This window comes from Rhamphochromis sp. 'chilingali' (genome assembly GCF_963969265.1).
Source record: "Rhamphochromis sp. 'chilingali' genome assembly, chromosome: 6".
In the NCBI taxonomy this organism is placed as follows: Eukaryota; Metazoa; Chordata; class Actinopteri; order Cichliformes; family Cichlidae; genus Rhamphochromis; species Rhamphochromis sp. 'chilingali'.
Window position 1 is genome coordinate 30,545,913 of NC_137933.1, and position 21,989 is coordinate 30,567,901.

Below are 21,989 nucleotides of genomic sequence, written 5' to 3' on the forward strand. Positions count from 1 at the left end.
AGAGCCACCCCCTCTGAAGGCCTATAAATAGCATGTCAAGTGACAGTGTGGGAGGCACGGGTGCTGCCAACAGCAACCAGCCCAGGGGAGGCCCACAGAGGCATGGAGAGAGAGAGAAAGCCAGATAGTGGGGAAAGTTGGAGAAAGAGATAGAGGTACACCGCAAAAAAAAAAAAAAAAAATAGCAGTGGCAAAAACAGAGATACAGAGAGGGAGGGGGTGAGTCGAGCAACATAGTGGATATGGATTCCACCACAGCAAAGGCTGGTGGCTGAGAGTGGGCGAATGGGAAGCCTCCAGCCCTGTATGGTGTTAGCTGCAGCCATGTTGTGTCTCCTTGCCTAAAATTATAAGAAAAATAAAAGCAGTAATTTAAAGAGATGAGCAAGGAGCATAGATTGGAATGATGAAGGCTGGGAGCATTAAGACAGGAGAGGGGCAGAAGTACAAAAACAGGAGGCAGGAAGAAAATAAAGGCATAAGGCAGAGTCGAGATTCAAGAGAGGAAAGCAAGTAAAGCAGGATAGAAGAAAAACAAGAGAAGATATTTAAGTAAGAGATTAGAGAGGAGTGTGACAAAAAGGAAGAAGGACGAGGAGAGTAGGGTCTGGGTGCAAAACACCACCATCAATATTTAATACCGTAGAGCCGCTGCAGATGATGGGAGAAAGGGAGAGAGGGAGGGAGAAGACGAGGAGAGAACGAGAGGGTGGGGTCCTGCAGCAGAGTAAAGGGTTGCTATGGTGACAGCGCAGCGAAGAGAGGGATGGTCAGACTTCTGGAAAGAAAGATAAAAGTGAGAGAATGTGAAAAAAAAGGGCAGGAAAAAGAAGAGGAGGAGTCAGGAGGAGGTGGGTGGACGCAGGACTCAATTAACTGTGATGGCGGTCAAAAGAAGTCTTGGTGTGACCTCTTGCTTGCCTCCTCCCCAGTCCCTTCTCACCTGGGCAGGATATGATGGGCGACTTACAGGCACTCCACGTGAGAGACTAATTCTGACACTGGGGAAGTCCCGTCTCTTCACTGCACCATTACTGCACTGTTGCTGCATTCTCGCGAAAAAAAAAATTACTGGAAATGTCGAACTTTGTTCATTTTTTGCATTTGTGACAGGGATCGCCCTTGCAGTGAGGTTCTCCTAAGGGTTTAATGTAAAAGGCCCTTTTACCCTGCTAAGTAAGCTGCCCACTTAAATGCTAACAGTGAATGTGGAGAAACAAGAACATAGACACAACTCATGTGAATGTCTTACTTAGAAACAACCTAATCACAGTTTCTGCTACACAAAAGTCGAATTAATCAAACCAGTAAAATAAAGTAAAGTAAGTATCCAGCTAGAGTGTTTTGGTGTGAGTTACCCAGTTCGTTATCTGTAGAGATGTTTTCCTTCTCTTGAATATAATGGAAGAAAATGGAGCTCGCTTTGTGGTGCTCTAAGCACCAAAAACAACATCTGAAAATTTTAGTAGAAATTTCTCATTCCAAGGAAATGAGAACAAAAGAATGTTAATGAGACTGATCTGTGTCATGTACTGATGATGAAGGAAGTATGCATTTACCAATGCTGCGAGGCTCATGCTTGTAACAGTAAACATGTAAACATGTAACAGCGTCTCGCTGGGCTGAGCTGTAACGTTTGCTAGCTGCATTTATACTTTTCAGCACTGATGGTGACTTTACAGATGTATGCTGCCAATACTACTAGGCAAGGATCCCTCTAGGACTTAGCATCCATGTTTTTTAAAAATAATTCCAAATTGTGATTTTACTGAGCACAGAACACTTTTCAAGGTCACTCTTTTGAGGACGCCAATGTTCACATTTTGGACAGAGAGGACAGATGGTTTTAAAGAGGAGTGAAAGAAGCCATTTATGTCCACTGTGAGCGACCATCTTTGAACAGAGGCGGTGGTTTACGACACCAACTCTCTGCCATCTATAATCCGGTTTTGAGATCCCTTCCCAGACACCTTAACGCCCACTCACACCCTGGGCCAACTGACCTCAGGAAATCGCATGATAAGGTGGGGCCAGGTTTCACAATGAGCTCACCCGAAACCCTGCGTGATTGTGACCCACACCCGTTTTCACACCTTGGCTCATGTGATTAGGTAGAGGATCATCAGGGTGTCCTTTGTCCCTCTTTGGGGGGAAACTCCCACAGGGTTTAAATCTGGGACTCTCCACCATTTGACTCTTAGAACTGAAGAAGTTTCTCGGATGAGAGGTGAAACGTCTTCAAGCAACTTAAAGAAGTCCAGACGCTTTTCTTTGCAAGCTCCTTAGACTACAATGACCTGGATGACTGAGAACCTTCACAGACAACACTTTTCAACTTTGTTTCAGTCTATTTTAAATGTGCTTTGGCTCTGAAAAGACGACAGAATTTATGGATCATGTTCGCATATCGCTTATTTTTTGCCTAACAGAGCTTTAACCTGGATTTATGGCTGGCATGGTGAATTGTGTTCACTGAAACTTCTTGAGCATGACAGAATTACACCTGTTTTCAGGGTAGTGTCTCCTGAGATCATGGGTATCCAATATGGATTTCCAGCCTCATCCCATTCACACAGCAATTTCTGCAGATTCTCTGAATCTTTTGATGATAGTATGTACTCTTGAGATACACAAAGTCAAGATGCCTTAAAGAGGCAAAATGTTCATCCAGCTGTTGTTAAAAGGAGAGGGGATGCTACACAGTGATAAAGATGGCCAGTGACCCCGTTTTTTGAGAGGTATTACTCCTATCAAATTCAAAATGAACCATTGTTTATCATGAAATAGTTAAATATCTCAGTTTAAACATCTGATATGTGTTCTATGTTCTACTCTGACTAAAATATGTTTGGAATTGGGGTTGTACTTCAGTGCAAATTAAGAAATATCGGAAATGCAACTTGGTATAAAAAGGTTGGCATTAAAAGCTCAAAACTGATGAAATAAGGTTTTGGCCAGCAACTAAAATGCAGTTAGTGTGAAAATGTTTATACCAGGGAGCTCATAAAATCCCTCATTAAACCTCCTGGAATCATTTCACTTACCGTGCAGGGATGGCACTGATGGGCTTCTTGTAGATGGTAATGAGCTTGTCCAGTACTACATCAGCGCTGGTGAAGACACGGTAAGAGTGGAGGAAAGTGTTCAGGAAGTCGATGGAGAGGAAGCGCAGGTCGGTCAGCCTCTCCAACAAGCGCTCCACACTGGCATAGCGGATCTGCAGCACCTTGCAGGAGTTCATCATCTTGCTGAAGCGAATGTCGACATCATCACAGTACAAACTGGTGTCTGACCTGTATTGGATTAAAAGTGAGGTTAATAAAGTTATATAGAGATGTAGCTCCAGTTACTGCAATTAAATGCCATTTAGTGGCCGTGAATTCTTGGCCTTCTTTCAGTTCGTGCATTAAGTTTATTATTTCTCATGTTTGGCTCTGTGTTCTTCTTGATCTGTGTTAGGTAGTTGTCTATAAGGTTGTTTCCTGTTTTTCTTTGAGTTTGTTTTCTCTGGTTTCACGTTCTGGGTTTTACTTCCTCTCTGTCTGAATGTCTTAATTGCGTTTTACCATGTCTCATTCCTCTATTTCCGATTCCCAATTAGTCTCCAGTGTATAAATAGTGTGACTGTCTTTGTCCAGTTGTCTGTTGTACTCCATGTTTTCCTCCCATGAGTTTTCTGTGTTCCTCATCTCTGTTCCTGCGTTTGCAGCCTGTGAATGTTAGATTTTTGCTCATCTTTAGGTGGCGTTTCTGGACTGATTATCAGCTTTATAAACAAAGCTCACTTTTTTATACTTACCATTTTTAGTCACGTTTGAAGTCAGTTTTCTACTGTGTGAATATTAACACAGAAGCCCTATACATTTTTAGGGATAATGTTAGCATTAGGCTACATCATGAGCCTGTAAGTATGAGCATGTGCAAACATCTGTGATTTTTATGCAGCCTTTTGAACATACTTTGTATGTGCTTTACTATTGCTACAGTGTGTCCAAGTCTCACTTGATCATCTGTGGCACAGAGACTTTGCTGTTTTCCTCAAAGGCATTCATCATCAGGCCATTGCAGCGGATGTTGTCAATGCACTGTAAGGCAGGAAGCACAGTGAGCATAACAGTGCAAGAAGACGAGCATGTTTATAAACATATGAATGCTCCAGGCTCCAACATTTATCAGATCATGTGTGTAGCTTCAGTAAGTTTGGTCTCTTTGCGTGATTCATGCTCCGTATGTCCCCTGACAAAGTCTCTGGAGGCTACTCGTGTAGCCAGGTAATGTATAACAGACATCCAGTTCAAGACTTCCTATTCTTTGCACTGATCACTGCACTGGTGTTCTCTCTATTTTCTTTCCACACACAAATTGTTTACTTGCACTTGATCAAAATTTTATTGGCCAATACATCTTCAATTACAGAAGCTTAAAACAGCAACTAAAATCTTGCCCATTCCCAATCGAATTTGTATATTGAGATTATTTATCATTCGATTACCACTTCATTACAAGATGACTGACAAAATCTGTAGATTTACAGAGTTTGAGAAGTGTTTTTTTAAAGCTGCAGCAACAAAAAAACGTGAAATCAAATGTCTTAACATAAGCGGCGAGACATACCTGACTGATATCACTTGTCCACGCTGACTTCTCCAGTCGGGAAGAAGCCACAAGGATCACGGTGTAAGGCTGGACGTCTTTGGGTTCCACCATCAATTTAAAGTCCAGGTGTTCTGTGTCCTGACCACTGCGCTCCCCTTTAGCTGAAAGGCAAAAATAAAATAAAATAAAAATTCTAAATAGGAAAGAAAACAATATGCTGCACTTTAGAATAGATCAGCTACTGTTTTATTTATTTTTGTTTCAGTTTGTTCACATTATTTTTCTGCATACGTTATGCTTATATTTTATATTGATTTTATATTCCTAAATCTTTCCACAGTAAAGTCAATAATTAACCTTGTAATACAGCAACGCAGCGGTAATGTTTGATTTTGCAAATACTGAGCAAAGCACAATAATGGAATAATCTTTGCTTTATTCATTGGGGTTATTACCTTGATTTGGAACAAATATCAGTCAATCAACAATTGTGAGTAATTGTTTTGGCTAACTTTAATAGCAGTAAATTAAAAAAAAAATTCTGACACCTCAAGTAATGTGGGGGTGAAGAGGAAACGGTGGAAATCATGCAAAAACACTTTCTGTAGAGATAATGTGTTTTATATGCAGAGCATTTAATCCAGCCACACCCCACAAACACCACATTCTGGTTTGTAACTGTGAAAATTTAGTTGGTAAAGTGGAAAACATTCTTCGTCCGCTTTTAGGGTGATTCACTAACTGTTACAGCCCCCCGTTTGTTAGATTGTTACGCCTGTATGGCGATGCCAAATAGAAAAGTGGTATCACTTCATTTTTCAAGCTCTTCATACAGTAAACACTCTGCAGCTTCTAGATGTATGTATTTATAAAGGAAACATTTGAATCCACTACACATAATAACTCACACTCATCATCAGTCCCCTCCGGCTCCTCAATCAGAGTGCAGTCTATGAGAGACACCACTCCATTCTGTAAGAGGCATGAAAGGTCACAGGGTCACATTCACCATGCTGCCAGCTAACAGATCATCATCAAGCCCATCCTTTAAGGATAACATACTTAACAGTATAACATTGATTATACATTTATAAACAAAATAGGTGAAGTGTTTTATAACTGCACCCTACACTCATGTAGAATGAATTTTTACTGTTTTTCTACTACTTGGCCTACTTTAGGTCAATCCTGCCATACTTTAGTGATGTGAAGTTTTCCTCCGGAGCCTCGGGTGCAGATGATAAGATGTTTGGAGAAGAGGAAACACTGTCTCTCTCCTTCCTTCTTCAGAGACAAAGAGCCAAGCCGGCCTCGTGTGATCTTCCCTTTCTCGCTCATTGGCACCTGGATCAGAGAACCTATGAACACAAACACGTGTGCAAGAAAAACATATAAGCAAATTTTGAATTTGCTCTCTTTTCCTTCGTAATCTGAAAACTGGCCATACAAGAAGAAAAAATAAACTACATAATTTAAATTTAAAAAGAAAATTCAAAAAAACCCAATGTCCATACATTTTGGTGCAAAAAATGTGTTATTTGTGTCATCATTTCATCAAGGATTTCATTAGCACCCTAAATTAATAAAAGAAACACCCATGCTTGAATACACCAGCAACTTTTACACTTAGTGAGTTTTTTTGGCTTTTTTTGCACGATAAAAACTCAGTTTCAAGTTTGTTTTTATTTGTTGACCATAACTGCAAACCTTGTCATATAAGAACAACACAAGAAAACGTTTTCTTTACCTTGTCTAACAAAGGTCTGGCTGGTATCAAGAAGCACTTCACAACCTTCCACAATCATTCGTTCAATGGCTAGATTCTTCCTGATGTTCTCCGTCTCGCTTACCTCATCATGCATGATTCTGAAAGGACAACAAATACTAATGATTTCAGGTACTTCTTAATTAAAGCCATATGTTTTTTCTTATTGTTTCTATAGAGTTCATCAACTCTTATAGTGAATTTGCTCCACTGTTCTATTACGTGAAATGAGAACAGTGACCACAAAATCAATTAAAACGGTTAGAAATGATAGACACTGTGTCTGTGTCTGACTGTGTTATATTTTTGGTACTTTGCGTCGATTGGATGAGTCACTGGCTATTATAGCTCTGTTTTCTGTATCCTTATGCCAAGTACAAGATATATTAAAATACAGGTACTAATTCAGGGTTACTAGTTTCTGATTTACATCAGACAAAGATCCCACTGAGTATGTTTGTGTTGTCGAGCTACATTGATAGTTCTACCTGGAAAGCTCCTCCAGTTTTGATTTGGCATAGTCCAGACTGTTTCTCTCCACATGCTCATGGGGAGTGTGAGCAAGCAACTCATGAAGAGTCAGGATGTAACGAGGAATCTGAAAGAGATGCGCTTTAAATGAGTTTGACTGAAAATGTTTTATTTTGTGTTACATGTATCTTTTCAGTCCAAATTTAAAACATTACTGCATTTTAAACTATTTCACCACAGTGTGTTGCAGCACTAATGCCTCGTGTATTTTATGTGAATTTTAACTTTAGCATACAGTCAATATATATACATCACCGAATCATAATATGTGTAGTAATGTGTAATAGTGAAGTCATCCACATTGTAATTTTACCTGAAACATGGGGTAAGTGAGGAAGGTCTCCAGCGTCCTCTCCTCACAGTCAGGCTTGGCCTCGTACTGCTTCAGCAGCTTGTCGAAGTCACGGTTCTGTTTGCAGTGAGCCAAAATCTGCAAGCTGTACTGGTGGTTCCTCACAAACTCTTGGTAGATGTTTAGCATTGGCAGTAAAATGTCAAACAGGTCAGCTAAAAAAAAGAGACAAAAAATTCCATAAACCATAAAAATTGGAAGAATCAGTGCAGACACAAAGTACCATTGAAGGAGAAGTCATGTGCTCGGTATCTGTATATGTTCAAAAAATGTTTTTTATACTCTCACCCTCAGTCGCCTACCCGACAGACAATAAATCATTATTATTTTTTGCAAGGAAGGAAGGGCGTAGATTCATTATTTTTAGTTGAATTCATATCTTTATGGTATGATTTCAACTATGTGTGTAAAACTGACAGTGCTTCTCAATGATGAAAACACTTTCATTGTGTTGTGTTGTAAGAAACCTCTGTTGTATCTCAAAAAATGTATACATTTAACCAAATGAAATTATTTTTCTTAGTTGCAATTTAGAAAAATTAACTTATTATTCTGTGCCTCTTACCTAGCACCAGTGTTGGCCAGCTGGCTATCCTGGCCTTCAGGCCCTGGTAGAAGATCTGATGGAGGAACATGATGGTCTCACTAATGAAACAAATAAGCAAAATGGCAGTCATGAGCTATTGTTTCTCCTTCTGCTGTCCAAAAATGTTGGCAGCTCCCGCCATGCCGAGTCACACCACTCTCACAAACAGCATGACCACCAGCCACCTGTTAAGGAAGATGCTGCTGACATCATCGTGGGTGATGGGCGGTTTCTTGGAGCTGGCGGCCATTCGGAGTGGCCGCAGGAAGTTGTTGACCAGGATGTGGAGTTGCTGGACGTATTCGGCTTCGGCTTCCAGCATGCTGAACACCACCTGGTTCCTCTTTCTCATGCTTTCAGCGTGGGGCGAGCGAATGTAGTCTTGGATGATAGTTTTCCACTTCCTGCGGCAAATCCATCCTCGCAGGAAACTTTGGACCTGTGACAAAAAGATTTATCAAACATTGAAAAAAAAACACAATTTTTTATAATTTTGGAGATTTGAGTTTTAATGGATTTCCATGACTTCCGTGGATTTTTTTATAGGGTTTTCTCTGTATTATTATAGTCTTTATCTTATAATATAAAGCACCTTGAGTTATGCAGTGAATCAAATGTGTGTGATGTCGTGTTTCTGCTCATAGCTGTTACACTGACGACACTATCAGCACAAAAAATAGACAGAAAAGTGGATCTAATAATTTGCCGTTAAAGATGCTTAAACATTTTTTGTGATTAAAAGCCAGATAAACAATTTTATATTTAGTAGAGACCAAAAGGTGCCAAAAACTGTACCAAACTCACAAAATGCTAAAATATTTGATAATTAGCCTTCCATTAAGACACAAAATAATGATCTTATAATTTACATATATACATATATATATATATATATATATATATATATATATATATATATATATATATATATATATATATATATATATATATATATCTTTATATCTATATATAGTTTATATCTTGTAAGTGCTGCCCCAAACTGAGCAAACATGAGTCAAGGCAAGTTTAGACGTGTCCATTTATTAGGTAAGTTCAAATTAAATAATGCCTCAGTCAAAGGCGTTGCTTTCCACCAGGAAAGGCAGGGAACTATGCCAGTGGCAATGTGCAAAGTCTGCACTGACAGTAGGAGAGACCTGATCCCCCTCAGAGTACCCCACCTGACTCGACTCACTTCTGTCGAAAGTGGTATGCATACACTCAAAGTGTAAGAGGAGTGAAAAAAGAAGAAAAAATAGAAATATCAGCAGATAATAACAGTTAAATATAATCTTAATTTACTAAACATTGCTAGGCTAGCCTTAGCTGTGTGAGAGAAATACTTGAGAATAGAATAGAATAGAATCGATCTTTATTGTCATTGTACATGTACAATATGGTCACTTCAACTACCATCACTAGCTAGCAGACCAGCCTACTGTGTCCACTTCTGCTGGCTTGAGATCAGATTATTTACAGTGCTGAATGCTGGTGGGAGGGGCCCACATTGAATTATTGCACTGGTTCACATCTATAGACTGGTAAGTGAGGTAGAATGTTTATTCCCCAACTGGGTGGTAAATGTTTGCTTGAGGCTGGAGGTGAAATCAGTCACAAAAAGAGTGGAGCACCAAATAAATCTTTGTGATTGATTTGGTTCCTAGCAGATTTGTGCAGTTACACATAGTTTACATGGAAGATGCCAACTTGCCCACAAACACGTCCCATCTGTTCACCAAGTGGCGCTGAAACTCTGAAAAGTGTACTGTAACCCAGAAATGTAGAACATTTACTTTCAAAGTAAAAGTTATGCCTTACAATGAAACCAACATATATTACATGATGGAACTATTACTTTGAAGGTGAACAATGTCCATCTTGAGTTTGCATCACAAGTTTCACGGTTTCTCTACCACTTAGGAAATAGGAAATAGCAAATATTACCAGACAAGTCAACATTTTCTATGCAAACTATGTTCAACTGACTATTAGTCATCATCTTTTCCAGCTGTACAGTAACTAACATTTCAAAGCTTTCCAAGCTCTCCAGCCTTAATTCAGATCAGGCAGCTCCTCAGTAGAACTGAGGACAAAAGAAGCTGATGACTGCAGTGATCTAGCGTGATCAAGTGTGAGCTTCCCTGAATTTATTAGGATTTTTTTTTAAAAAACTGCAGGTACCCAAAGATGTCAAAAATCTGTTTCAGAAATGAACAACATCCCTACTGGAAAAGATCATCAGTGCTTTACCTTTAGCATCTTTGCATTAATTTAGGTTTTCTTGATTAAAAAAGGTAAGTCAGGCTTTACCCTTTAAAACTGTGCAATACTGATACAGATCACCTTTTTGATCTTCTTGATCTCTGTATCATCCTCACTGGGGGGCACCTCTGGATTTGACTGGATCTTCTCATTGTCCTTCAGAAGTCCAGCAATCTGAAATTCATCATAACCAGTACAGGACTCAGTAAGAGGAATATAATATGTGGCCAGATAAACTCTACTCATGATCATCTCTTATTCCGAAATATGTTTCACTATGGTTGTTAATATCTCAGTTCATGTTCTTGAATTACTTTTTGTCCAGCTATCCATTAGCTGGCTCAAAGGAATTATAAACACAGAAACTGCACCAGACACATCAAAATACCAGTTTTGTATTTCATTCAAATCTGTTGCATTTGCTTCCATTATACACAGCATGTGAATACAAAACTTCTGATAAAAGACTGAAATTAAACAAAATAACACAAACACCATTACTAGAACACTCTTTAGCTGTGAAAAGTGAGATAGTAGATCATGTTTTTCAGCCACAGACTCCAGTATCATGTGCAACAAAAGCCGATTCATGCATATTGAAAACATTTGGTTCAGCTGAAGCTAGCCATTAGCACATTAAAGAGAGGTGCATTTGATTTAGTTTAGACTGAATAATTAGGATACAAAACACTCAATAGCATTACAGAGTCTCTAACAAGGACATCCCAGGGGCACTGCAAGCTACAAAGCTCATCATGAACTCAGAACATTGTGGTTTGGAATCTGGGTCATGACCTTTGTCCTGTGACCACATTCTCACTTTATCCTCTCAGCCTGCCTGTTTTTGATCGCTTCTCTCTGTATGCTATCCAGTAAACACACATCACACATATACAGGTACTGTGTTACTAGCATGAAATTACAAGGCAAGTTACCTCTGATTTCAGTCGCTCTATCTCGATTTCCCCATCCTCTATCTGTTGTCGAAGTTGCTTGGCAACCGTTTTCTCCGTCTCCACTATTTGGAGTAGATGAAGATACTTCTGCATGAGGGTCTCATGCTCTGTAGCCAGGTTCCTGTAACTATACAGACACACACGCAAAGACCTCATTAACGCATGTTTCAGGGGCTCTCCATAGCTTTATCAAATCAAATACAGACCTCTGATCAGCATATGTTTGGAACACGGACCTTAAATCCTCAGAAAGTGCAGGATTTACTTACACAACCAGGTCTTTAAATACTTGATGGGATAGCACTCCATATGTTGGATGCTTTTGTGTGAGCAATAATTAAACTGTTCACGTGCATGTTATTTAAGGCCTATATTCAATACAGTCAATTATGTTCAGCTTGCCTAAACCTGGCCTTGAAAATGTCCTGTCAAAAGAAATGTTTGGCAGGTGTTTTAGTTAAATCTTACTCAGTTTAGGTGTTTTCTAACATGCCCCACTTGCAAACCTCTAAAACGTCCCATATACAGTGGGGCAAAAAAGTATTTAGTCAGCCACCGATTGTGCAAGTTCCCCCACTTAAAATGATGACAGAGGTCAGTAATTTGCACCAGAGGTACACTTCAACTGTGAGAGACAGAATGTGAAAAAAAATCCATGAATTCACATGGTAGGATTTGTAAAGAATTTATTCGTAAATTAGGGTGGAAAATAAGTATTTGGTCACCTCAAACAAGGAAAATCTCTGGCTCTCACAGACCTGTAACGTCTTCTGTAAGAAGCTTTCCTGTCCCCCACTCGTTACCTGTATGAATGGCACCTATGAGTTCACCTGTTTGAACTCATCATCTGTATAAAAGACACCTGTCCACAGCCTCAAACAGTCAGACTCCAAACTCCGCCATGGCCAAGACCAAAGAGCTTTCGAAGGACACCAGGAAAAGTATTGTAGACCTGCACCAGACTGGGAAGAGTGAATCTACAATAGGCAAGCAGCTTGGTGTGAAAAAATGAACTGTGGGAGCAATCATCAGAAAATGGAAGACATACAAGACCACTGATAATCTCCCTCGATCTGGGGCTCCACGCAAGATCTCATCCCATGGGGTCAAAATGATCATGAGAACGGTGAGCAAAGATCCCAGAACCACACGGGGGGACCTGGTGAATGACCTGCAGAGAGCTGGGACCAAAGTAACAAAGGTCACCATCAGTAACACACTACAACGGCAGGGAATCAAATCCCGCAGTGCCAGACGTGTTCCGCTGCTGAAGCCAGTGCATGTCCAGGCCCGTCTGAAGTTTGCCAGAGAGCACATGGATGATACAGCAGAGGCCTGGGAGAATGTCATGTGGTCAGATGAAACCAAAGTAGAACTTTTTGGTATAAACTCAACTCATCGTGTTTGGAGGAAGAAGAATACTGAGTTGCATCCCAAGAACACCATACCTACTGTGAAGCATGGGGGTGGAAACATCATGCTATGGGGCTGTTTTTCTGCCAAGGGGACAGGACGACTGATCCGTGTTAAGGACAGAATGAATGGGGCCATGTATCGTGAGATTTTGAGCCAAAACCTCCTTCCATCAGTGAGAACTTTGAAGATGAAACGAGGCTGGGTCTTCCAACATGACAATGATCCAAAACACGCCGCCCGGGCAACAAAGGAGTGGCTCCGTAAGAAGCATTTGAAAGTCCTGGAGTGGCCTAGCCAGTCTCCAGACCTCAACCTCATAGAAAATCTGTGGCGGGAGTTGAAAGTCCGTGTTGCTCGGCGACAGCCCCAAAACATCACTGCTCTCGAGAAGATCTGCATGGAGGAATGGGCCAAAATACCAGCTACTGTGTGTGCAAACCTGGTAAAGACCTATAGTAAACGTTTGACCTCTGTTATTGTAACATAACCTTTGTTGGCAAAGTATTGAGTTGTATTTTTGTTATTGACCAAATACTTATTTTCCACCCTAATTTACGAATAAATTCTTTACAAATCCTACCATGTGGATTCATGGATTTCTTTTTCACATTCTGTCTCTCACAGTTGAAGTGTACCTCTGGTGCAAATTACTGACCTCTGTCATCATTTTAGGTGGGGGAACTTGCACAATCGGTGGCTGACTAAATACTTTTTTGCCCCACTGTACCACAGTTTTTGTCTCGTTTTAATGCAATAAAGCTTGGTAAACTCTTTTATATTTTCTCCAAAAGTAAATAAATAAATTCCATATTTTCCCCTCTTTTCTCTTGACTAAACTTTCAGGGGCCTGCGCCACAATTCGAAAAACACAAATTTAACTAACTTTAACAATGCAGATTGTTAACCATAAATAAAGAGTAATTCAGAAATACTCAAGCCCCATGGCATTTACATGCCAGGAACGGCTGAAAAATTTAATTGAGATACCTTAATACAAGTCTTATTTACTTGCTAGCTATTACAGTGTTACAGTAAGTGCTGCTGCCTTGATGGTGCACTAATCAATTTAATCTTCAATGACTCTAATCAGTCGACCTTTTGTCACTGAATTGCAAACTGTTGACATTTAGAGTGATGGTATTGTTTTGCTTTCATTAACCTTCTTTGTGCCCTCATCATAAGTGGCCATTTCACTCATTAGACATGTGAGGACTCCATAAATCAAGAATCAATATTAATAACCACTTTGTTTTTATTGATTTACTTAATACTTTAAATTGGTGTCGTAAATTATCAGTAAAACTGGTAAAGTGGCACTCACAGTTCCCTAGGAAATGTTTATTCAAAGGTCCAATCATCTAGAAGGAGATAAGTAACATACATGCATACATGTGTTACTCTCATTATAGTATGACCGCTGTGTTGTTTTAACATTACAAATTAACAAGCAATCATACAACAATACAAACCCAAAAGGGTCCAAATGATAGTTTGCGGCACACTGAGTCATAGCACTTGCATTTTCCATCAGATATACAGAGAAAAATCTATTCTATGCCCACTTAATAGAATAAAAACCAAGCAGCAACCTATGTTAAAAATGTAGGTAACACCATAATCCCTGCAAAAAAAACCCCAAAATCTAGTTGAGACTGACTCCAAATGCAAATTGGTTTCTGTAGATTTCCAAGTTAAAAGCCTATCTTTGATGCAAAAAGTTTGCAGACCAACAGCCTCCACTTGTTACTAATAGCTAGTGATAAGTGGAGACAGTTTTTCATGTTCAGTATTAGTAGTAAGCAGGCCTATGTTCGAGTCAGCATGATTTTCACTAACTGAAATTGTTATTTATTTATTCATCACAGTGAATTACACCTGATAGCTAGCCAGCCCTTACTAAAGCTGATGATTAGCTGCAGATGGGACAGTTATTTTCAACATTATGTAGAGTAGCTGTAATTTCAACTTTGTCAAATCTTATTTAAAAGTTAAGAAAAATTGCCCAACTTTGGCCCAAATTAAATTTTTGCTTTAATTTTAACACTTATTTTTGTACCACTGTCAGTTTTCCCACGGATTTCAAATCAGGATTCTTTCTATTTTATTTACTTTATTTATTTAACCCTTATTTAACTAAAAAGTCTGTTGAGATTAAAAAATATTGTTTTCAATGTAGACCTGGCCAAGAAACCATTCAGCCTTTACTTAATCTAGTTATTTCAACCAGAGGCTGTCCTACTGCCATGTGTCTTTCTTATGTCTCTACTATGTACCCTCTGAGCATGCCAAAATAATAATAATAATAATAATAATAATAATAATAATAATAATAATAATAATAATAATAATAATAATAATAATAATAATAATAACCTATCCCCACAAGCTTGTGGGGATAGGTTAATTGGATAATTCAAATTGCCACTAGGTGTGAATGTGCGAGTGAATCTGAGTGTGAATGGTTGTCTGTCCCTATGTGTTAGCCCTGCGACAGACTGGCGACCTGTCCAGGGTGTACCCCGCCTCTCGCCCTATGACAGCTGGGATAGGCTCCAGCGCCCCCCGCGACCCTGAAAAGGATAAGCGGTAGCGAATGGATGGATGGAATGGATAATAATAATAATAATAATAATAATAATAATAATAATAATAATAATAATAATAATAATAATAATAATAGTATAAAAAAAACAACATACTTTGGACTCTGTAACACACATCAAGCTTACAGGTACACACAGGGAAAAATCGTAACTAATGACTGTTGTTAGGATCCTAACCAATCTGCTGGTACACTTTACAAATATCAGTAGTTAACATACTTGACTATTTTTATGTTTGCAAGTACAAACACTATCAGTTTCCACTTGTCAAGTTGTAAATTCAAGAATTACATGGTAATTTATAGTGGACCTGACTTTATAGATGGTATAAAAGACTGACTGAGCCAAAATGATGTTGCACATTCATTAAGGAGTTCATTTTGTGAATCCTTGAGCTGGCTGGTTTTCATCATCTTCGTCAGGTAAGCTCACACTAAAGCATATAATTCTTTATCCACCCTGACTCTAAAAGGGATCTTAGTTTGCTAAATTGTGGTTATGGTGCAAACATTTTCAATTGATTAAGAACAAAGGGATGTTTTCCTAGATGTCTCTACAAGTTGAATTCATTTTGCAGATACAGAAGTGACCCACTGTTTGCCATTTAAAGGATACAGCTTTTTATGCTTTTTTATACACTCTCTATATAAGTTCCAAACTAAATTTTCACATCTTTATTGACTGTAGATGTTACAAGCACAGTTCTCATCAAGATCTCCACCCCTAAGAACATCCTTATCTAAACAGCTGTAGGTAAAAGGTCATGTGTGAGAGCTACCTGGCCTGCGTGATGGCAGCCACCCACTCATCACAGTCCTTGACGTCCTCTGTGCGCAGCTCCAAAGCCTTCTGGTTGTCATGATTGAACGTGACAGTGAAATAATACTGGGAAAACAAAAGCATAGTGAGTGAGTCAGATATTTGTTCAGCATATAATAACCAGGATATCTGTTATTGTGCTATAAAATGTATGTTGCTACCCTTTAATCACTAGTAATCAGCAGCCACTTCCACTGATCTGTATTTTACTTAAAGGTGTATTTATACATGCATACATGTGCTGTATGTGTGAATGAGTGAGAGAGAGAGAGAGATCCTGAGGGAAAAGTCTTGAGAGATTCATTATAAAGCCTTTGTGCCTTCTGTCTGTAACCTGGCAACTCACCTCTGAATTGGCGGAAGCCTCTTGACTGACGCCATGTTTTGTTTTGTTTTGTTCGAGTGGTTTGGCTGCATTTTAGCGACACAACCACCCCTGGGTCCTCACCCCTTTTTTACACTCTCACCAATTATCATAGGGTTGAGTTATGGTAATTATGGCGAATGCAGTTCAATTGTTTTCTAATAGGCTTACTGGATAAAATCCTCAAATCACCAGAGTGGTGGTCACCGCACTACTAAACAGCTAACCTATTTGTAGTAGAAACACATCAAATTATATAACACTGATGCATTGTAAACAGACCCCCACAAATCCAATATATTGGATTTTTTTCATTTATCCTTCCCAAATGCCAAGAGCAATTCATTTGTGAATGAGAGTAATGTTCCTTATTTTCTGACGAGCAGCAGAACGGGCCTTTGTCAGTAATGTGCTTCCCATCTCTCACATCCTGTGAGCTGTTGTGTTAAACCTTTTAGGTGGCTATATTTAAATCCAAGTCATTACAGGGTTTGGTTTTTTTTGCCAAAGATACAGTATCTGTTGGTAAGTTAGACAGCACAACCAGTAAGTAAGCTCTTGTTAAAATAATGTGTGAACAAAGCAACTAAATTCCATCTGGAATACAGAAAATAAGACAATGTTATATTTATGTAAGATTAATGTTAAAGGCGTGTTTTAATCACAAAAATACAGAATGACTTCTTTTTTATGTTTTTATTCAGCTACTCATTCAAATAAATAAATCATAGCAAGAATAGCCAGTATCATAAACACAGTCTAGATGGGTGATGAATTAAAGGAAAAACCAAACTGTTGACCCCAAAAACAAAGAGATCTGGTGGGTGGTTCAGTTATGCATTGCAAGCAGTATTTTTGGTGGCATGGCTTGGTCCCCTTAGATGGAAAGGTTATTCAAAATCAATATGAACTAGTTCTGGGTGTCCCTTTGATAGACTGGCAGCCTGTCCAGGTTGTGTTCCACCTTTCACCTTATGCTCAACCCTAAGTTGGATAGACAGTCAAAAGTGAGGATGAATGGATGGACGATGGCTAGCTCAGGATAAGCACCTTCCTCCTATGATAAAATATTTCTATTCTTATGTTAGTGGTGTTCTTCAGGATGGTATTACACCCATACACAGGGTACGTTGGAGGGTTAAATAATGTTTTAACCCTCCGACTTTAGTCGTTACAGTATACATTTCTGTCACAAAGACCACAGATTCTATTTCAGTTTATATAATTGGCCAATTCACACTGATATTGTCCACTGAATATTGCCAGGTGGATTATCACGATTACTGTAAACTGGCCAAAGCCATGCTGTTTATATATAGATGATTTAATGTGTGACCTATATTTTCAGATTACATCATAAAGTCAATGAAGTGAGTATACACAGAGACTGATGGAACACCATTGCTGATTACTCTTAACAACAAAGGAAAACATATAGCCCATCCAGCATTTGCACTCGCCACTACCTAAGAAAACTCACCTCCCATTTCTTATAAGCCCATATTTGCTGTACTTGCTAAATGGAGTACAATGCCAAAGCATGTTGTTGCACATTTTGTTGGCCCCTTCAAATGTACTTTTTCAGATGCAAATAGGGGTTGCCATAGTAACTGTGGGCTTAAACGTAACTCGCCTTCTAAATGGGGAATAAGAACATTTAAAAAGTAGAACACTCCAAAGAACACAATGAGAACAGAGAGCCAGACGGAGAGGGAGGCAGAGAAAGATCTTCTGCCTTTTTGAGGAGTGAGGGCTATAAAAAGCGCTGTAGCCCAGCAAGGTGGCAGTTGGCTTGGCATCTATTCGCTGTATTGTCCCTCTCCCTGTCACACACAGATAAGATCCAGTGCTCTCCTGGCCATTTCTCCTGCAGCTCTGACACACACTCGGTGACATACAGTACATGCATACACACCACTGAAATCTGGAATCTGCTGTAATCCTTACATGAACCAGTTTCCACGTCAGGATTGTACAGCACCATTGTCTGTGACCACCTCTGCAGTCTGCTGGTTGACTTAGGTGTCATTTTATGTTTTTCCCGAGTGAGGATGGTGAAAAAGAAATCTGTGTGCCAACAGACACCTTGAGAATCGATCAGTCTCCCTGTCCGCATTTCACCTTTTCTGTGCAGTCTCTCAGTTTATGGATCAATACAGGCGTATACAGGAGTACACTGAGAGGCAAATATAGACTTAGTAGCATGCACACAGAATGAGCCCTGCAAGATTTACACATGTGGACACATAAAGACATGACTGATTGGAAACTACAAAGTGTGCTGTTCACACTGAGAGAAGGCCACATATTTGTGTGAATACATTTTCAAAATTTATATGTATATAGTTTTGCTAAACTAAGAAAAGAAGCCAGTTAGAAAAAAAACTGAAAGAACATGTTCCTGACACATATTATGCAAAGGGACATGTGTGGAACAGAAGACTGTGTTATGCTAAGTGAAGGCTTTCAAATTCATTTAATTCATTGTTGAAATAAATTCACTGGAGCAGTCTGCATGAACAGCTGTCATCGGAGATGTCACTCAGTACATATTGCACCCCTAGAATAGAGCATTTCTCTTCTCCTGATACGGTTTTAAGGGAACAGACAGTGAGCAGTAAACAAAGTTGAATAGTTCACGAAACGAAAGCAAACAAGTCCTCAAAAGTGGGTTAGTTGTCGCTATCTTTTAAACAACAAATGACCAATATTGAATTTTCTTGCTGACCCCCTCTTCCCACAATCCCGCAATTTAATCCTCACGATTAAATTGCATAATATAACTAAAAAAAAAAAAAAAAAAAAAAAAAAAAAAATATATATATATATATATATATATATATATATATATATATATATATATATATATATATATATATATATATATTCTTCGTAGTATCCCCTACAATCCTGGCTCCTCTGCCTGCAGACAGCAGACAGCAGAGGGCAAGAGCGTTTGAGGAACATATGACAGCTGAGTTCAGCACCATGGACAGCAAACTGGGTACAGCTGTACTTGGAGCAGAAGCTGTGGATTTCACAGATAATGGATTTACCCTGTTCCCATCCTTTATTTATTCTTCTTAGAGGCTATACAGTAAAACACAATTATTGCAACAGAGGGCTGTGATCCCAGTCTAACACAATATCAGACAATGTTGTTTTTGGAGAGATTGTGAATAATTTAACAGATTTTTACTGTGGATGGGAAAAATTGTATGGCACACATGCAAATATAACCAAGCAGTTCCATAAGTGATTTATCAGTGTTTTGGATCAGATCCTCTGTTTGTTTGCTTATTTTTTGTGATTGTTGGGGGAGGGTTATCTAAGGAAAGAAGACCTCTGAGGCATCATTTAGCAACATTTTGGTTACAATATAGTGAAGCTTAGCATTTGCCACCAAATAGCCACATGGAATTTAAGATTTGGATATTTAGGACGTGAAGATTTTCTTTTATGAAAGTTCAGTATAGGTTTACCTCACTTGCCTTTTCTTCCTCTTCAGTTTATTATTATAGATTTTTATTGAACTTGGAAAAACACAAATCTTTTTACAGACATGTTAACTGGTTTCCACTTTTTTCCGTCTAACACTTTAGGTTTTTATCTCCTAACCTTGAACACCAAAATCGCCACCTTCACAATAACTATCTTCAAAACTATCAACAATTACTTCCTGGAAAGTTTTTTTGTGCAAATATACAATATATTAAAAGTGGAACACATCCACAAGACCAAAAGTTCAGACTTTCTAGAATTTTTTGCTTTAGTTCTTTTTTTTAAAAATTCCAGTGTAATTGGTTCAAAATCACATTCAGAATCTTTTTTATTCATAAACAAAGAATATGATTACTGAACAAATAAAATGGCCTATCATTTTGACTTTTACCTTCAGTTCTTCATCCCCTCTGCTGCAGGGAAAGCAGAAGAGACTGCAGCTGGCAGAGCTGATTTCAGAAGGTGACTGCAGTCATAGCTCACAGCAGCTTGACCACTTCTCTGGCTCAAATGCGTTTATACACAGTTTTTATTTTTATATTTTTATACAGCACCAGTTTGCCTCAAAACACCAAAGCACTTCCAACATGGGAAACTACGCTCTCACTAAAATTATTTCTGAATGTGTTGCAGGCATAAAAACCCCCACTGTGAACAGTTTTTTTGTTTTTATCCCTCACACATATTAATCCATGGCACTAAACGCCAGGGGAATTAAAAAAAGAATAGGGGGATGCACTGAGAAAGAAAAGCATTGCTGGGACATCGTTTGGTTTTCATTCATGGCCGTCGTTAACAACCCATGATAATGAGAGAGCTATCAAATGAGCCAAGCCGCTATAAACCGGGGAGACACAGTTGCCAAGGTAGGATGCTATTAATATCAAGACAAGGAATTAAATCAATACGTCAAAACAACAAGGAAGGGGCAGCTCTCCTCCGCAAGATGGCAACCTACAAAGTTTGGATGCAGTTTAAGTTTACTCCTTATATGTGCTGCATTCCCGGAACATTTGGGGTGTCTAAAAATACAGCGTCTTGCATCCAAATGTGATGCAACAGATGAACAGAAAAGAGGAGGCTAAGATAATGTGCAAAGTTTGCAGATATTTGCGTGAATTCTGCTAACTTTGTTTGCTGTTGACGTGGTATTTTTCGTGCATTTAACCTCGGAGGAAGGCTGTGAGGCTATTTTGGTTCATAATCGAGAAAATCAATCGGTTAGGATGACGCCATTACGTAACTCTAAAACGTCAAGTCAACTGTAATGCAAAAGCATCTCTGGGAAATTGTTTGCGTGATGAATAGGCGATATCTTCTGGTGAAAAGTGTCTACACGATACCTCCTGTTATAAATGTGGCTGTAACGCAGAGCCCAGCTGATCAAAGGGATTTTAAGGGGGGAAAACAGTAGGAGGGGACCGCTCTGTGTATTCGTTCAGTGAGACTGACTGCCTTGACAGTGTCAGTCAGACTTAAGGGAGCTCCCCGTGCGATCAATATCTTACCTGCTTCTCTAAGCATTCCTTCGCTGAGAGAGACGGTTTCGGTGACGGTGCCCGGTCACAAACACATCCCTCCAACAGGTACAGTCCGGAGGGGCGTGAGCTCGAGTCGTTTTCGAAATAAAAAAGCATATTCTGCAACAAAGCGAACCACTTTGAATGCCATTTTGTGTTGTCTGAGCTTTTTTTACTCAAGCAACCTCGCCTCGTCCCGTCTTTCTTCGCCAAAAGAGCCAGATAGGTGATGTGGCCATCATTGAGTCTGATCCCTTTCTGCATTTTGGCTGAGAATCCGAAAGGATCTGCGGGGATGCCTGCGGATTCTTACATGTTCTCCTTCTCAGCACCTCCGAAACACAGTCAGACTTGGTGGGCAGCAGCCCACTCCAGTGTGGCCATCCACACTTGCTGCACTGATTTTTGCAACAGCCAAAGGAAAAGAGAAAGAGACGATGCGCGTGAAGAGTCAGTCACACACTCGGCTGCAAAAACCTATCCACGCTGCAAGCCTAGGCTACTACCGTAGCCCCGACGCCTTCTCAGAAAAGCCTTCCTCATGAGCGCAATCGCTCATGATGAGGACTGAAGTGTCCGCGTGCAGTCTACCGAGCGCGTGCGCGCACGCGCACACACACACACACACACACACACACACACACACACACACACACACACACTCAGCACCCTGCTCTCGCAGGGAGAACGCGCAGTCACCTGACCGGTCCCCGGAGCT

The 21,989-nt window shown here is 39.5% G+C and overlaps 1 protein-coding gene across 1 annotated transcript in view; it reads right to left on the reverse strand.

Annotated features, from left to right (window-relative positions):
- The window catches only part of LOC308398530 (ras-specific guanine nucleotide-releasing factor 1-like), a 30,157-nt gene extending 8,388 nt beyond the window's left edge, over positions 1-21,769 (reverse strand). Inside the window, exons 1-14 of the mRNA XM_080885206.1 lie at positions 21,260-21,769; positions 15,846-15,952; positions 11,028-11,175; positions 10,174-10,266; positions 8,016-8,269; positions 7,810-7,889; positions 7,206-7,399; positions 6,850-6,959; positions 6,344-6,462; positions 5,794-5,954; positions 5,505-5,568; positions 4,615-4,757; positions 4,003-4,085; positions 3,045-3,293 (exon numbers count right to left, since the gene is read on the reverse strand). Of these exons, the coding sequence (XP_080741332.1) occupies positions 3,045-3,293; positions 4,003-4,085; positions 4,615-4,757; positions 5,505-5,568; positions 5,794-5,954; positions 6,344-6,462; positions 6,850-6,959; positions 7,206-7,399; positions 7,810-7,889; positions 8,016-8,269; positions 10,174-10,266; positions 11,028-11,175; positions 15,846-15,952; positions 21,260-21,535 (2,081 nt within the window). The 5' untranslated portion in view covers positions 21,536-21,769. The remainder of the gene's footprint in view (positions 1-3,044; positions 3,294-4,002; positions 4,086-4,614; positions 4,758-5,504; positions 5,569-5,793; positions 5,955-6,343; positions 6,463-6,849; positions 6,960-7,205; positions 7,400-7,809; positions 7,890-8,015; positions 8,270-10,173; positions 10,267-11,027; positions 11,176-15,845; positions 15,953-21,259) is intronic.
- Between the last annotated feature and the right edge of the window lie 220 nt (positions 21,770-21,989).